The sequence below is a fragment of the Dermochelys coriacea genome, chromosome 4 (assembly GCF_009764565.3).
Source record: "Dermochelys coriacea isolate rDerCor1 chromosome 4, rDerCor1.pri.v4, whole genome shotgun sequence".
Lineage (NCBI taxonomy): Eukaryota > Metazoa > Chordata > Testudines > Dermochelyidae > Dermochelys > Dermochelys coriacea.
The window spans coordinates 28812759-28831681 of record NC_050071.1 but is presented as its reverse complement, the minus strand read 5'-3'; the positions used below and the strand labels follow the sequence as shown (position 1 = coordinate 28831681).

Here is an 18923-nt window from a genome sequence, read left to right as displayed (position 1 = left end):
ATACTGCTCTCTTACATTCAGTGCAACTCCTCCACCTTTTCTCCTCTGCCTGTCCTTCCTGAACAGTTTATATCCATCCATGACAGTTCTCCAGTCATGTGAGTTACCCCACCAAGTCTCTGTTATTCCAATCACATAGTTCCTTGACTGTGCCAGGACATCCAATTCTTCCTTCCTTGTTCCAATTCTTGTTTCCCAGGTTTCTTGCGTTCATGTACAGGCACCTAAGATAACTAGCTGATTGCCCTACTTTCTCAGTATGAATCAGGAGGCTTCCCCTGTTGCACTCTCCTCCTTGTGTTTCCTTCGGGTATCCCACTTACCTCCGGGCTCAGGTCACCATCCCCCAGCGAACCTATTTAAAGCCTTCCTCACTAGGTTAGCAAGCCTGCCAGCAAAGATGCTCTTCCCTCTCTTCATTAGGTGGATTCCATCTCTTCCTAGCAATCCTTCTTCCTGAAATAACATGCCATGGGCGAAGAATCCAAAGCCTTCTCTCTGACAGCACCTGCGTAACCATGCTTTTACCTCCACAATTCAATGATCCCCACCTTTGATGATGATCAAATACAGACACTCCTTCTGAGTCAGCACCAAGATTTATTTTCGTGAAGAAATGAACCAAGACTAAAGGGAAGCTTGTTCTCTAATTATTTTCAGTGGAGTGTAGGCATTAGCATGTGCTTATAGAATAATACCTAGCACTTCTGCAATGCATATCTTCTTCAAAGCACAGTACATATTATTCACTAAGCATCTGATTTTGTGACTCTTCCTGACAGTGAGTAGCACTTTGCCCACCAAGCTGTCCTGTCAAAATCAGGCATTTGAAACAAACAGGAGTACTTGCAGAGAAAGGTACTATTAAATTAGTGTGGGTGGGCAGGTGTGTGGATGGTGGTGGGGCAGAATTTGGCAATACAGGCCTGATCCAAAGATCCATCTGAAGTTTTTCCATTGACTTCATTAGGCTTTGTGTCAAACCCTAAATAAGATGAACCTAAACCAAATCCCCCAGATCTGAACACTACTGAGCTTTGTGGGTCACCCAATCTCTATAACCAGACAAATCAAACTGCCAGATTCCAGCTTTGCAGCTTGAGTCAAATGATACTAATTAACAGGAGCACTTTCAAATGATGGTTGTTTGCATTTCTATTTAGATGTGCTTTAAGTTTGTAAGTATCGTTAATTGTAGCCAGAAGAGATGGACAAATTGTTCTCCTCTCCTTCCCTCACCCATGTCCCCATATACACAAACCTTCATTTGTTTTAGGAACTAGATGCAAAGGGAACCATTTTTTTGAGCTATTGCAACACCTGAATATGTTTTCTTCCCATTCTGTGTCCCTTTCCCCTCCTGTTTTGGTTGAGACCTCAAATGCTGTATCAGCTCATCAGCTCAGTTTTGCAAACTCAAGAAATTGAATAGGCTTTGGGTAATTGGCTGAATTTTGGATGCTTATCTGAACTGAACTTGAACTTGCATTCTAAACATTTTGGGGTTTGCCAGTTGTTAGTAGGTGGGGACATCTGAAATCAATTTGCAAGATGGACATTTTCAAACATCAAATTGCAGTAAATGTAATTTACTCTAGCCTTTAATTGAGCTTTAGTTCCTGGGCAGCTGGTGTTCTCCCTCCCGACACATTCCTTTGACTCATTACTGCTGTCTCATGTTGGGCCAATAATGGCTTGTGGATTTCAAAGGTAAACTTACGATTTTTGTTCTGTTCCATAGTATGTTTTACTCCCAAACACAAAGTCAGATTCAACGCAGGTGGATAAGATAAGGAAACACAAGCTGAGAATAGAAATAGCTCACTTGACTGGTGAGCAGGGCATGATGTGCAGCCAGAACAAATTGAAGCTGGATCCTTAGGGAATATTAAATTCAGCCACCTCTGGCTGCAAACATGACACTATATAATATTAAAAATACCAAACTAGAGGCTGTCTTGCTTTCATACATTTTCTCACTTGAAATGATTTTGGTGTGTTTTTTTCTGGGTTTTTCTGTCTCCTATATCTGGACCAAATCCAGAGGCAAAATATCCACTGAACTCAATCAGCTTTTTCTAATTAAAGAATGAGTAAGAAGCTCAGTGTTTGACCTTCTGTTTACCTACATGCTTATCTCCAGCCTCTGCAAAATCTGTGGATACATAAGTGACAAAACTCTTTCGAGACATACTGTCTCCGACTAGACTAATGAAGGTTCTAACTGGTGACATTCTGTCGAGAAGCTATCATTATAGTTTAGAGAATGTTCAGACCACAGAGCATCAACCCACAGAGAGATGTTACTGATTTTGTACTGCAGTGATTTTCTAATTTTATGCTGAAGCAAATTTAAGACTGATCATCTACTTTTTATAAATACCATGTTTAAAAATGTACATTGTAATTGGTTAGTAAAAAGGTCTGTCAGTGTTGGGACTCTATAAAACTATGGCCAATTCAATAGGATTGCAAGGGGTTTCATTTGACACAGAACTTGGCCCAGTGGATATGTAGGAACTGTTGCTTCCATACAGCAAGTCAGGAATCTAGGCCAGGCTCTAATAAAATCCCATAATCTGCTCTTGGCAAGCCCAAGACCAGGCCAGCATGCAAGGAAACAGCTGACCATTTTTAAAATGGGGTATTGGAATCCCTGGGCCAGATCCTGGCCTGTGATATAAGCCATTTGAATTGCTCCAGTAGTGCATAAGGCACCCTAAAGAGGAAATGGGTCCAGTTCTCCTGTGATGGGTTAGTTCCTTTTCAGCTAGGCCTGATAGAGAGCACCTGGCCTCTATGAAGACTCAGGCAGCAGTTGTGAAAAGGGAAGGAGCAGTAAGGAACTGGTGATAGTTGCCAGTCAAGAGCTCTATGAGACTCAAAAGAACAGTAGTCAAGAGCTGCTGGTGAAGTTCACTATTGGGAGAGTGCTATGGATAGGAGTTGCTGGAGAGAACTGGCCAGAGTGGGGGAACCCTGCTGAGCAGAAGACTTTTGCAGAGAATCCTCAATAAAGGGGAAGAACCAGCTCACTCAGTGCAGGCTGAGCCCAGGAACCAGAGAGTTGATTCTGGAGGGAGGTTCTCATGAGCAGGGGTGGGACTCCAAGTAAAGAGGCCCGAGGAGTGGAATGCTGCAGGGAGCCCTCTTGCAGAACAGCTGAGTGGAGGGCTGTGAGAGAAGAGCTGCAAGAAGCATGGAGAATTGCCGGAGATGTGGAGGCCCTGGAGGAATTGTGGAGGCGCATAGTAATTGGAGGAATTGTTGGCTCATGGATGTGTGGCTTGGAGATGGGCCCCAGAGTGCAGGGCTGGAGGACTGCTGCATTTTAACCTGCCTTACTTTGGGGTGGGAGGGCAGGGGTGAGATTCTGACTTGGAGGAGCTTGCTGAATATGGAATTGTGGTAATTATTCCTGGGTTCAGGCCTAGAATTGGACTCTGAGAGGGACAATGTTCCTTTTCCGGGAGGGGGACGTGACCATTAGTCTAATCTGTGGTGAAGAAGATGGGCAACTTGGTCGGCTCCAGGGACTGTAGGAGAAAACAGACAGGGCTCACCTGTATCACAGCCTTCCCTACCCCACCACTCCAATGTGTTGACAAAGTATTTTCAAAACAACATTTAATCTCATTTTTACTTGCACTGGGATGTTCTGTGTGTTTGCTGTAGGTTGTAGATAGCAGCACACTGCAGGTGGCTGAGAGCAAGGAGCAAATACCAGAGTGGTATTTCTTTATCACATACATGTTCTGTAGCCTTTCTGCCTTGCTTTATCATTCTAATGAAATTGTGCATCTTGCCAGCATGGGAGATATACTCCAGCATTGATATCCTACAAGATATTTAATCCTTTTAAAGAGAACATTCAGTTTGTATTAACATCTCAAGTGAACAGAGTTGAAGCTTTTTTGAAGAACACTGGTGCAATTCAAGCGTTAGGGTTAAGTTCATTGAATCATTGGTTGTTGTAATGAGTTGTTAATTCTTTCTTCTTATCATTTTTAGCAGAATATTAATATACTAAAGGGATTCGTATTTGGGCTTGACATGTATGGCTAGTGAGGCAACACTAACTAATATTCCAAAAACCTTGATTTTTAGCTAGTCTGGGGAAAACAGTAGCAGTAAGGTTAGCATCTGCTGTCTTCCTGGCCAAAGAATCTAGCTCTTTTCTATATAATAATTTATATACAATTTTATAATGTGATTACCCTCCTGGTCTGAGATGTGAATTTTTTGCTTCATAATGACTAGAAATAATCAGTCTGGCATATCCCAGGACTTCCTGGCTGCAGAATTTGCCACAGGTTCCACCCCCCAACACAGAATGTTGACTTTTATTTAAAAAATAAATAAATCTTAGCCTTTAAGGCTGCGATGATAATCTTTGCAGTGTAAACAAATACAGTGATTATATGTCAATAGCTGTATATATCTCAGAGAGATGATTTCAGGCTAAGGGCATTAACCATATTCTCAGCGTGATTGAACTTGGACATCTAATAATGTCAACATTGCTAATTGTTTGAAGCTGGCCATTTAAGCGAAAAGTTGTTGTTAGAAGCAGTGGAAAAGCTAGTTGCTAACAAGGAACTAGAAAGTCAACACCCCCTCATCCCTAAAAATGATCACATCAAACCCTTCAAGAGAAGAAGGGAAAGAGGAGATTCATCCCTTCAACCATGTCTATAGCTTCAAGTGCCCTCTGGCCCAATTACTTCCCCAGATGCCAAAAAGCTCCACATATCCCTCTCAGAGCTGACAAAACTTCAGCTTCCCCCTGATAGCTTCTCCAATACGCTAATACAAAATGCTGCAGCACAATGAAAATTAAACGTTTATGCAATTGAACTGAATATCTAAGTAAATGACACTGGTGGTACTTTAATGACGGTAGTTATTCAGTTTCAGAGAGGATTCAATAAAAATTTTAAAATTTGCTTGAGGGCTGCCATGGAAATCCAAGCCTGCAGAATCCAGGGCTCCCTGCTGCAGAATTTAGCTCCAGCTTGTAGCACAGCATGTGAGCCTTGGAAATATATCACTCTAGTGTTGAAAGGATGGCTGTCCAAACACCCTATTATATTAATGCAACTTCAGAGTGTCTTTTGGGGAATGGTGTTCTTTTAACAGAAGGGTGCTATAGTATATTACTGTATTTGCTGTAGATGATATCGACGGCAGAAAATATATTTGCTGAATTACTGGATTCCGTTTGAAGCTGTTGGTTGATGGGGGTTCCAGTGAATATCAAGAGGAAGATTGGTATTAAAATACTTGCAGAATAATACAGTACTAGAGGTATGCTGCCAATAATTGAAACACTACATATAGGTACCCCGATACACCCCTTTTCATAAGCATGCTAACTTAGTGATATAGTTGCACCTACTTTGTAATGTCATAGGAATTTAGAGATGAAAGTGACTTAATCTGCTAGTATAATGCCGACAGACCCCGGTTGTAGGCGGGCAGGACTGAACTTGGGACTTCTGAAGCTAACTGCATGAGCCTCTGCTGCATGAGCTAAAAGGCACAGGGCTGTTAGCTACGGCTGTAGCAGATTCATTAATTTCTAAGTGGTCTCAGTGCCACTATACAGGACAGAGCACCGTACCCAAGAGGTGTGTGGGTTACACGAGGAACCTTATCTCGCTGTCTCTCTTTCAGCAGACAGTGGCAGTAGTGCCATGCTCTCTACCTCTGATTCTTCATTGCCCCTTAACAGCATCCTGTTCTGGATGCTGTATTGACTACTGCCTCAACTGTTAGTGACACCCATCCCTCCTCTGCAACATCAAAGCATACGAGAAAGATACTCGTTTAGAATCTGAACCCAGCTGTACCCTCTGGCTGGTGCAGATTCAAAGAAACAATGGCTAATTAAAACAAGGAGGAGTCCTTGTGGCCCAAATAAATTTGTTAGTCTCTAAGGTGCCACAAGGACTCCTTGTTGTTTTTGCTGATACAGACTAACACGGCTACCACTCTGAAACCAATGACTAATTAGTGTACCCAGATAGTCAATATCCATGGTCAGTAAATTCCCCCAGCTATTTGCCTGCCCCCAGTTACAGATACCAGATATTTTATCCTCTGCATGCATCTATAGCTAAAGTGATAACAAATATCTCATTTTTGCTTTCTTTAATATTGGGATGTTCTGTACCTTCTAGTCCTTGTGGCTTTATTCTAAGCATTGTGGAAAAAGATGAACAGGGACTTAATTCAGTATGGAATTAAAGTAATTATGAAAGCAATTTCTAACATTCCCACAGAAGTTCATGTGGCAGTCAGGCTGTATCTGAGGCTCCAAACGCAAATGCTTCTGGAGAAATATCAGCAGCAGAATGGCAAGTGTGGGTGTGGCTGGAGTGAGTGTATAGCAGATACAGGATATGCTAAAAATACATACATAGTAGGAGCAGCTGCAATGACCCCTTCCTGCATTGTACAGTTAGGCCAAGTTGAATCTTACTCTATTAGAGCTAGCCACAAACCCATGATTTTACTGCATGCTACAGCGACAGTGCATGATAGAAGATAACTACCAGTTGACTCATACTCGTGTTCTCCTTTGTCCCCTTATTTTCATACACAAAATTTACTGATTTGGGGGACAGCAAAACAAGTACTGTAATAAAACTATGACCATCTAGGACTTCATAAAAAGAAAAGGAGTACTTGTGGCACCTTAGAGACTAACAAATTTATTAGAGCATAAGCTTTCGTGAGCTACAGCTCACTTCATCGGATGCATTTGGTGGAAAAAATTTATTAGTCTCTAAGGTGCCACAAGTACTCCTTTTCTTTTTGCGAATACAGACTAACACGGCTGCTACTCTGAAACCTGTCATTAGGACTTCATAGTTATCACACTGGTATGCATCTTGACCACCTGGTATTTCAAGGCAATAGAAAGAATAGAATTAAGATCTTTGTGCTCTAAAAGAACAGGCCATCCCCTCTAATGGAGAATCACAATAAGCTGTTAGCAGTATAGAGCCCATGGCAAACAGCTAAGTGGTTCTGATTCCATCCAGTGCCTGGCAGTATTTGACAGTTCTCAGTAATCATTAATTCCTTTCCCTTCACATTCTTAAAATGTTTTAGGGTAAAAACTTTGAAAAGCACCTAAGTAATTTAGGGGCCCAAGTCACATTGACTTTCACTTAAGATTTTGAAAAATCTTACCCCAGCTATCAAAAGTTGAGTGAGAGATCCCGTTTAGTGACTGTATGACAACTGCATGTAAAACAACGAAGGCAGCTTTATACTTGTCTGTACATTTGGCAAACTTTTTAATTGACTAGGATAAGTGCATAAGTATACCAGTCCTATTCCACGTCGTCAACCCTGTACACTACCCCAAAAAAGCAGACTCTGTTAAGAGTAAGTACATTCTGCTTTTTTGGGAAATGTGCAGTGCTGAGTACATTGTGCTAAACAAACTAACCATAATAAAAACCACAAGGAGTCCGGTGGCACCTTAAAGACTAATAGATTTATTTGAGCATTATTTAGTCTTTAAGGTGCCACTGGATTTCTTGTTGTTTTTGTGGATACAGACTAATATGGCTACCCCTTGATACTTAACTATAATAAAAAGACTCTGTTTGTTTTAAAATGTCTGTTCTTCTTATAGGTTAAGATCTTCTAGGGCTTCCATTTTATCTCCTTAAAAATATGGTCCAGGATTAAACTTGGCAATTAAGGTCTCAACGTAATAGCAATTAAGCATAATTCAGAGTCCTATCGCCTTCTCTCAGCTATTGGGTGGGGTGAGTTGGAAGGGGATCAATATTCCCACTCTTGATTGTTGTGAGGGATAAGTGTTTTCACTTTGTTCTCTCTCTTACTCCTCCATATGGTGCACAGGAGGAGCCTGAGGCCTTGTCTACACACAAACTTGCACCAGTTTAATCAAAACTGTATTTTAAAATTGATTTAGTTAAACCAGCCCAAGTTTGTGGGTAGATCATCCCTTAGTGACTCCTGCAATACCTCTTCCCTCTCCCCCCTTCCGCCCCCCCAAAAAGGGAGAAGGGAGGGAGATGATCTGGAGCAGTGGCTCTCATTCTTTGCACACTACTCTACCCCTTTCAGGAGTCTGATTTATCTTGCATTCCCCCAAGTTTCACCTCACTTAAAAACTACTTGCTCACAAAATCAGACATAAAAATACAAAAGTGTCACAGCACACTATTACTGAAAAGTTGCTCACTTTCTCATTTTTACCATATAATTATAAAATAAATCAATTGGAATATAAATTTTGTACTTTTTTAGTGAATAGTACATAGAGCAGTATAAACAAGTCAGTGCCTGTATGAAATTGTAGTTTATACTGACTTTGCTAGTGCTTTTTACGTAGCCTGTTGTAAAACTAGGCAAATATCTAGATGAGTTGATGTACCCCCTGGAAGACCTCTGTGTACTCCCAGGGTATGCATACCCTGGTTGAGAACCACTGTTTTGGAGGTGTAAATACTTCCAGATCTGTCTAGAACTGGGACCCTAGCTTCCCGGATGTTTGTGAAGTGTTGCCTTTCATTGCTAGTATAAAGCACACTTAAGGTATACTGCACTCTGTAATACACAAAAATAGAGAGTGACCCTGCGCCACTCAGCATAGTATGAGAGACAAGGTCTATGCAGGGAATACTTTGACCATATAGCTATACTATACCAGCAAAGTGTTCCTAGTGTAGATTCAGTTAAACTGGTAAAACTCATGCTTTTGCCAGTATAGCTTATCTCAGCTCCAGCCTGAGTGAAAAAAAGCTATACTGTACCAGCAAAAGCTCATCTACATTAGGGGCTTTTGCTAACATGGCTATGCCAGCCAGGGACCGCATCTCATCACTCCCCTGACAGCTATGCTGGCTGAAGTTTGTAGTGTAGTGCTTCTCATAGATACACCGAGTTCATCGGAAATGCAGAGTGGAGATACTGTAGTAGGGATTTTTTATTGGTTTTTGCCAGACTATGCAGGGGGATCAGTGAAACTGACTATACTTTGTCGGGGCACAAAGTTTGCAAACTGTACAGCTAGTGACAGAAATGCTTTTTCTTTAGTCCATTAGTTATTTTAAGTGCCATTTATGACAATGGGTAAAAATGTTTAGGCAGAAGTTTGATTTGTAAACTGATAATTTGTCATTAACTATCTATCTTAAGCCATTGTGCCAGTAATTATTCACTATTATTCTGTTCATTCTCCTCTGTAGTATTTTGTGTAGGAACAGTTTTCTGGGCACTTTGCATATAAATAGCTTTTATGGACTGTTTGTCTGGTGCACAGGGAGTGCTCTGGGAAGGGGAAGAAGGAGAAGTATCAACACAGTGTTTCACTTCCTGATACTCTTTGTTCTCTTGTAGAGAAATTGCTTCCACCCCTTTCTTCCTTTGGTTCCTCCCAGCTGTCGTGGTAAGAGGCCTCCTCTACTGTGTGGCTTAGATTCCCTCTCAGCAGCACCATTACCCTCTTTTTCCTTTTGCATTGCAGTAGCTTGGGTTCTGGTTCCATCCTACTCATTGCCCTTCCCTCCTCCTATTCCCAGCTATTTCTACTCCCTTCGCTTCCCATATCAAAGCAGGGAGCTGCTGCCCTACCCTCAACAGGTCATAGTAGGACTGCCCTCCTGAGACTCTCTGGTCTTGCTAGCTTCTCTCAAGGCCTGAATGTCCCCCTGCTGTGGGAGTGGATGGCTCCCTCCTTCTTTGCTTCCAGAAGAGGGGTCTGCAACAATGAGTGTGTTTAAAAACTGAGGTTTAATTTGCCCTTTATGGGGGACGGTGTTTGAAGGGAGGGTGTCTGTTTGGCAAACTGAAATGAGAGTGGGCCATTGCTTTACGCTGCTCTGCACCTAAGCCTAAAGAGACTGGCACCTCTCCTTGGCTTACACTTTTTAGCCTAGTCTGCACTAGAAAAACGGCCCTTTACAACTTGAAATGGGGCAATTAAACCTCGCCATTGTGAATCTGTTCAGCCTGTCCATATAAACAGAGGTTCTCAGCCTTTTTCTTGCTGAGGCTCACTGCAATATGCTATAAAAACTCCATGGCCCATCTGTGCCACAACAACTCGTTTTCTGCATATAATAGCCAGGGCCCATGTTAGGGGGTAGCAAGCAGGCCAATTGCTTGGGGCCCCAGGCCACAGGGGCCCCCATGAAGCTACAATGTTCAGGCTTCGGCTTCAGCCCCGGGTGACAGGGCTCAGGCCCCTGGGCTTCAGTCTCATATGATGGGGCTTTGGCTTTCTGCCCTGGGCCCAGTGGTGAGCTGGAGTTGGTTCCCACCGGTTCACTAGAACTGGTTGTTAAATTTAGAAGCCCTTTTAGAACCGGTTGTTCTGCGTGGGACAATGGGTTCTAAAAGGGCTTCTAAATTTAACCAGCCAAAAGTGGCACCTTAGGCGCTGACTCCATGGGTACTGCAAGTCTTGCAGTATTTGGTGTTTCTCCAAAAGCTCCTGCCCCTGGTTCAACACATGCGAACCTCAGCTTTTACGTTTTTTAAAAAAGTTAGTTTTTAGTCCTCATGGTTACAGAGGAAAGTGAAAGAAAAGGTGAAAATGTGAACCCAAAGGGCTCCAAACACCAGAAGACAGCTCCCGCCCCCGCAACCCAAGTTTATTACTTTTAAAAACTCATGAATTTTATTCTAATCTTGTGAGTTTTGAATGCCTGGGTTGGCAATAATGATCATACTTGATTTTAAAGAGAAACTTCTAAAGTTAGGTTTAAACCTCTTGATAATGCATTCTGTTTGGAAGGATTTGGGATACAAATCCTTTTCCCTAGAATTTCTGTGGTGCCCACTGATCTTTCTGATATGTATAGTATGGTATAACAGTGTTTACTCAAACACCACTTAACTGACACACGATGGCTACATTTCAGCATTGTCTTGCAGCATATGCAACTTTCAGGTTACTCCTGGTTAACTGAACCATCATTTCTCTAACTGTTTTCAACGTCTCAGCAATATTTTGAATAACTAGAGTTCTAATCAATGGTATGTTTGTGTGTACCGCACCTAACACAATGGGGCCCTGATGTGGTTGGCTTCTAGGCATTACTGCAATCTAAATGTTAAATAATAATAAGTTACTAATGCTATGCAATCAAGATTGTAATATGAGAACCTACTACAGTCCAAAATGTGACTTCTCCATGACCTGTCACCCCTGTTGCTGTTTGACTTTGGCTTAATGGTGTACTTTACAGGAAGCTCAAAAGTATTATAGGGAGGGTTTATACTGAGTTGTTTGTTTTGTACCCAAAGTTCAAAAACACTCTACTCTTAAAAGTATCTGTAACTTTTGACCCTGCTGATTACTGGCAGTGAACTGCTCACGGAACTACATGACTCTCTTAATTGCAGTGAGCAACAAAAATCACATCTGATTGAAATGAACTAATCATGTACAGCGCATTGCCTACTAGAGAGAAGGGGCTAGAAGAATTCCTTTAATGAATTCCACTCCTTGTCATTATCCTGGTTGCCCTTAAAATGTCATTCATTACATACATAGTATTGAAAAGGCTGTTGTAAAATGCAATCAATTTCCACTCCTCCCATTCAAATTCATTTAACACTCGGTGTATGTCAAAACTGCAATGTAAACCCAGGGTTAGTAGGACTTGAGTTAGCAGACCGTGGGTTTGTTACTCTAGGGCTTGAGCATCTACACTAATTTGTAACCCCAGGTTAGGAATTGTTGAACCCTGGGTCTCAACCTGGAACTCCAACATCTATACTGGGGCCAAATCCAACCAACCATATCCCAGACTTCCTTTGTTTGTGGTGCATTGTGGGAAAAATTGACTGTCATCAAACTTCACTGTCCAGAGGTCAGCTCATAGGATTGTGAGAAACTTTTGGTAGATTCCCAGAGCACTGCGTCGACACTGCAAAGCTCGAACATTGGTCCCAGCTTGCCTCATGCTTCGACCCTCTATCCCTATCTGCGTCCAAGCCCTGCATTAGTGTGATTTGTGTGTAGTTGGAAGGAGGGTTAGGTTTGAGCCTGAGTTTGAACACTGGACTTACACTGCAGTGTAGATATACCCTCATTGTTAGGAATAACTGTACAGGAAAGATGAGAAATCCAAATAGAGGTGTAATTGAAGTGGCAAATTTCCATCATGGCTTCTCTTCTATCTTATCATCTGAATCACTCCTTATATGCACATTTTCTTTCCAACAATGAACTGTCTGCAATTATTATTATCTATATTATTCAATTGAACATGGGGTGGTACTGCGAGGAAATTGTGCTGAAAAGATTCTGTGATCTGTATTGGCTCAATGAATACTTTTTGGGTAATACCTTTAGAGATGGTTCTGCACCAAAAACAAGGCTCCAAACAACTCCAGACTTCGGGGAAATGGAGATCAGCCTGGCAATACTGATGACTCGCGTATCTGAGCTTGGGTGGGTAGCCTGAGCCTCTGCCAGTGCCACAATGTCCACATGGCTATTTTTAGATCATGCCAAGCCTGCTGAGTCTGTCTATCTGGGCTGGGTGGCTCGCTGCAGTGTAGACATATATTGATCAGTGAATTCAGAGTAACCTGGAGACATGGAAAACAATTGATCACAGTCCTATTTATAACAGTGCTTAACATATTTGAAGGCTTATCAAGTTTCCCTCTTCCCCCCTAAAGGTAACTAGGTTTTTTAACCTGTCTTTATAGATCAGGTTTTCCAAACATTTTCATTTTTGTTGCTTTCCTCTGGACTCTCTACAATTTGTCCAATGTAGAACCCAAAACTGGACACGTTACTCCAATTGAGCTCACCAGTGCAGAGCTGGCAGGACAATTACCTCCTGTGTCTTATGTACAATGCTCTTGTTAATACACCGCAGAATATTTGCCTTTTCCACAATTGCATCATATTGTCGACTCGTATTCAATTTGTGATCCACTATAAACCCCAGATCCCTTTCTGAAGTATTACCACCTCACCAATTATTCCCCATTCTGTAGTTGTGCATTTGATTTTTCCTTCCTAAGTGAAATAATTTGCACTTGTCTTTGTTCAATTTCATCTTCTTGATTTCAGACCAATTCTCAATTTGTCGAGATCATTTTGAATTCTAATCCTGTTCTCCAAAGTACTTGCAACCCCTCTCATCTTAGTGTCATCTGAAAATTTTATATGCATACTCTCCACTTCATTATCCAAGTAATTAATGAAAATGTCAAATAATGCTGGACCCAGGACAGACCCCTGTGCGACCTCACTCGTTGCATCCTCCCAGTGTGACAGTGAACCATTGGTAACTGCCCTTTGAGTGTGGTCTTTTCAACCAATTGTGCACCCACCTTATAGCGATTTCACCGAGCTCACGTATCCCTACAGTTTGTTTATGAGAGTGTGCAAACTAGACTCTGTCAAAAGTTTTATTACAATCAAGAAATATCATGTTTACTGCTTCACCCCATCCACTGGGCCAGTAACACTGTAAACCGAAGGAAGTAGTTTGGTTTTGCATGATTTATTCTTGACAAATCCATGTTGGTGGTTATCTTCTCTGTGCTTACAAATTGATCGTTTAATAATTTGTTCTAGTATTTTTCCAAGTATCAAAGTTAGCATGACGGGTCTATAATTATGCAGGGTCTCTTTATTTGCCTTTTTAAAGATAGGTCCTATGTTTGCCCTTCCCCAGTCCTCCGTGAGTTCTCAAAGATAATTGATAATGGATCCGGGATGGCTTCAGCTAATTCTTTAAGTACCGTAGGGTGAATTTTGTCAGGCCCTGCCGACTTGAATACATCTAACTTCTCTAAATAATCTTTAACCTGTTTGTTCCCTACTTTGGCTTGTGTTCCTTCCCCCTTGTTGTTAATATAAATTATGTTAAATATCTGTTCACAATTTATTTTTTTAGTGAAGATTGAAGCAAAATGAAGAGAATATTTTAAGACAATAGGGCTCCACACCCAGGTGCGGTAGGTTGAACCCCATACTGGAATTTGTGTTTACTTTATGCTTGTGAAAGTATTTTAATTTCTTATTTTATAAGTACATGAGGAAGAAACTTTGTTGATTTACACAACTGTTTATTTCTGCTGAGTTGTTCCACCACTGTGTACAATGGTTCCTAACTATTTTTGCAGGAGCCTCCTTTGGCTTGTTTTGGCAGATGGGTGTTCCCGTTCCCTTCACATCCCTTTGCATCATGTCCAAACACAGTTCTGTTGCATCTCATTTCCTCTGTTCTTTTGTCTACCTCTCCTGTCCTTCCTCTGTCCTCTTTTACCATCCTGTTATTTCCCCCTTCTTTCCCCCCTCTTTATGTTCTATTTTTAGTCCTTTTGGCTCTTTCATTATTTTTTGACTCCCCATCCTAGCAGCTCTATCTTCTCTATCCTTTACTTGACAGACGTTACAAGCTGCTCAGGGACCATGCTATGAACATGCTGCCCAGGCTTGAGAATTCCATAGCCATAGGTCACATGGCTGCATTTAGTGGCAGGGGAACACAAACAAGAGAAGCTTGAGTGAGGAAGTTGCTGCCCTGTAAGCATGAGATGCTCCCACCGCTGGCTATATTAGGGATTACTGCTGACGCAGGGAGGACAGGTAAGCATTTTCAAAGAGCTGACAGGTGCTTACATACAGCTGTAGGAGCATGCATGCTTGGGGCTATGGTGAATCTGAAGTCAAGCATGAATTCATCCCTCAGGCCAGGTCACTCATTTGCATCTGCCTCTTTGGGTATATAAAAAGTCCAGCAATGGAGTAGTCCTCTGAGGCAAGGGGCTCCCGGTTTCCCCTTGGGTCAGGGTCTCATGGTCCAGTCTCTTCTGTTTTCAGGGCCTTCCCTTAAGAAGATTTCCCCATACCATGGGTTGACTTTTGTCTTTGGCACTCCCTAGGGAGTGGTACGTGAACACCGCCTCTCCACCAGGTTCCATTCAAGGGCCCAGTGGTAAGCAGCTAAGTCCTGCACCCCAAAGTGCTATACTTCTGCCTCCCTGGATCACTTTCTACCAGCCCCTCTCTTCCCAATGGATAAATTCATTTATTAGCTGAACTCAAAGATAAAGTCCTTTGGAGAGGTGTGACTTCCTCCTTCAAGGACTTGACCAAATCCTTATAACCAGACCTCAGGAACTCCTACCATGCTCCTTCGCAGGAGCTCCGAATGTAAATCTCTTTACCTCCACTGTCTGCCACCTCCTGAGATGCTCCGCTCCCCTTTTAAGCCCTTCTCCAGCCTGTGCATGTTTTTCAAGTGTAATGGGGCCAGAGCAGCTTTTTAACCCCTTCCTTTCCAATGTGGGGTTTATATGCCCCATCACAGATGAGATATAGGATACTGGGCTATATAGTCCTTTGTTCTATATCAGTGTGGCCATACTTAAATTATAGTCTTAAATCAGTTTGTTACCACTGACACTATCAACACATTAGGGTTCCTATACTCAACACATGCGAGCTCAGAACCGTGCATACATCTATTTTGTAGCCTCACACGTAAAGTTAAGCTTCCTAGATCCTCTGTCAAGACTGTTCATAAGGACTTAATTCCTTTTTGGCTTTCAGTGAGAAGTACACTATGCACAAGGCCAAACTACTGTTGTGCTAGGCAACTCACTTCACTGATGTATTTTTAACGAACACCAAAATGGTATATTCCGATGAAGTGAGCTGTAGCTCACGAAAACTTATGCTCAAATAAATTTGTTAGTCTCTACAGTGCCACAAGTGCTCCTTTTCTTTTTACCAAAATGGTCATCATACATCTCACTTATTCTTCTAATTATAGGCATAAATCTAGAAACCAATATTAATAGGGCTAGTTACTTATTTCTCTGTTTTATATAGTCTTTAAACCTGTTTGGATTTTGTATAATTGTATTCAGTTGTCCTCCTACTGAAATTTTTTAAAATAATGGTGCTGTAGCAAAGTGAAATAAATACATCTTGCCACAGTTGCATTTTGTTGACTTCAGCAAGTCTGTTTTATTCACTCATGAGAATGTACCACAGCAAGCAACCAGAGAAAGAGTTTAGATCCACTGTAGTTATTCAGTATTTTTTAAATAAACATTGAGGTATGTGATGAACTGTTCTGACCACACCCAGAAGTTCAGGAGGGAAGGAGTTAACCTGTCATTCTAATTAAACAAGAGACCACAGCTATCTGCCTTTAGTGTGGGGACCTGTAAAGTATCAAGGCAGAGCCAACTGTAGGCAAGCAATGAGTCACCCTAGAAAAGGGACGTGCCATGGGAAGTCAGGGGCTGGGCACTGACTAACTATATTTAGTCAGAGAGAAGGTGGGGTGGAGAGGAACGTGGGCAGGATGAGCTGCTCTGTACATTTGGGAGTTGGCTGGAGCAAGCAACCACTTAAATGTTACTTTAGCTAAAGAAAGCTGGGATTGCATTTGTGTTTAGCACTTAAAGTGGTGGTACACTTTTAATACTAGTGCTGATCTGCAATAAATTGCACAGTGGTATTGTCTAAATTATATACTGATGTGTAGACTTTCTTTTTTTAAATGGCCTTCCCCTGACTGCCATATCCCAAGGGCATTGTGGTAATTTAAGGGTAGTGACTATGCTAAATTTTGACTTATAAAAGGGGATCAAGTTTATCATTCTCATTTAGTTTTTATAGTGGGTATATTTTAATATGCTGTTTCATCTTTGGATATATCTTTGGATATTGGATATTACAATATCTTCTGATTGTAATACTTTTTTAATGGTGATTATCTTGTATCACATATAGACCCTTTCCTGGAGATGGATCCCAGGGCATTTTACAAATTATAGTTTCTATATAAATTATTGGACTAATTCTACCATTAGATACAGACTGACAGACAGATGCACACACTCCTCTTAAGAAAGGTTGTGTATGTGGGCAGAATTTGGCCTTATGTACTGTCATTGAAAGACAGTCAATTTTTTGGTGAAAAGTGATAAATGTTTCCCAAGCATATTGTAAAACTACGCAACATCTTAAGGAGAGGACGAGAAGAATGTGATATTGAAGGAAAGAGGGAATTTCAGGTAGGCAGACTATATCCACCTTGGGATTTGGCCAGAATGCTGAAGTTAGGTTAATATCCTTGCTATCCTGAAGAGTGCTGTGAGATTTTTCACTGCTTAATGTTTTACGTCTCATTTGAATGATGATAATTCCAGCAGCATAGTGCCAGTGTGCACCCTACGGGATGCTGTTCAAAGATAAGAGTCCGGCAAATAAAAAGTTTTCTTCTGAATGCTTCCTACCTGGCTTTTCCCAAGGACTCTCATTCAACTACTTATCTGACCATAATACAAGAAGCCAAGCTTCTACACCCAGAATGGAATTCAGGAAGACAGCCCACTTAGAGCAGATCAGGATATGGCCAGGACTACATATTCAAAATCCCATAGTTAGTTGCTACAACTTTAGTAGTTGAGTAGCTGTTACACTAATGTAACTAAGACATTTTAAAAGAAAAGATATGAGGTCAAAGTTTGAAACACACTTCTTAATTATGCAAGCAAAATTTGCAGCGGTATCTCTTCGCAGGTCACTGAATGCACAAAATAGATACACTTGCAAAATTTGCAGGAGTATTTAAGGAGGCTATTCGAAAACACACTCCAAAAGAGATCAAATGTTTCTTGGAATCACAAAATGCACAAAACAATTGGCAGTTTTTAAAAGATAAGGTTAATCCATAAACCATCAAAGGAAAGTATTACCAGCTGCTCAAAGAGAGCTGCTCTGCAGAAGGACTTCACTTTTCCTTCCTTGTTTGATTATTGATTATTCCTTTGACAGACATCTGTTGAGAACAGTGGTTAACTGACTAATAGTGTTTCTTTTATCAAAATATCAGCAAAAGAAAATTCATCTATGACTCCAACATCCAACAGCATTCACTCGAGTCCAGGTAAGAGTACTTCCTTTCACAATCTTTTTATAATCTGTTTAGAACAGACACATTAATCAATGATGTTTCATAGATTCTTGAACTTTAAGGCAACAATGGACCATTAGATCTTTTAATCTGACCTAATGTTTAGTACAGATTGTTAAATTTCATTCAGATACCTCTGTATTGAGTCCAATCCCTTGTATATGGCAAAAGCATATTATCCAGAAAAGCATCCAGTATTGATCTGAAGACATCAATAGATGCTTCCCTTGGTAGCTTTTTCCAATGATTAATCACCCTTACTGTTTAAAAATGTGGCCTTATTTCTCATTTGAATTTTGTCTGGCTTCAGCTTCCAGTCTTTGGTTCTCCTTATGCAGTGATGAGCTGCCAAAATCTTAACAACAGGTTCCCTCCTCACCCCACGAGGGGGTTGTGCCCTCACCCCAGGACCCCTTCCCCATCCACCCTCCTCCCCTGTCCCCTGACTGCCCCCGGAACCAGGCAGGAGGGTCTTGTGGGCCACCCTAGTGGGTGCCCACTCCGCCCCACCCCTAAGAGCCGGAGGGACCTACTGGGGGGTGAGGTGGGGAGTCCCGGCGGTGCTTACCTGGGACGGCTCCCAGGAAGCATCCGGCAGGTCCCTCTGGCTCCTAGGGGCATGGGAGCGTAGCTAGGTGGGGAGCAGGGGGAGCGGCCGCTCCCCCAACCGATCACATCAAAAGTGGCGCCTTAGGCACCGACTCCGTGGGTGCTCCGTGGCTGGAGCACCCACGGGGAATATTTGGTGGGTGCAGAGCACCAACCGGCAGCTCCCCGCCCCGTGCTCCAGCTCACCTCTGCTCCGGCTCCGGCTCCGGCTCCGCCTCCTCCCCTGAATGCGCTGCCCCACTCTGCTTCTCCGCCCCCCCCCCACCGCTTCCTGCGAATCAGCTGTTCACACGGGAAGCCGGGGGTGGGGGGTGGGAGACTGAGAAGCAGGTGGCGGCTTCACACTCAGGCCCAGCG

At 42.1% G+C, this 18923-nt stretch overlaps 1 protein-coding gene across 8 annotated transcripts in view; it reads left to right on the top strand.

The window, feature by feature from the left end:
• The window catches only part of EMCN (endomucin), an 83260-nt gene that overhangs the window by 6418 nt on the left and 57919 nt on the right, over nt 1–18923 (top strand). For all 8 annotated transcript variants that reach the window (XM_043513329.1, XM_043513330.1, XM_043513327.1 and 5 more), the window contains exon 2: nt 17877–17930. In XM_043513329.1, the coding sequence (XP_043369264.1) occupies nt 17877–17930 (54 nt within the window). The remainder of the gene's footprint in view (nt 1–17876; nt 17931–18923) is intronic.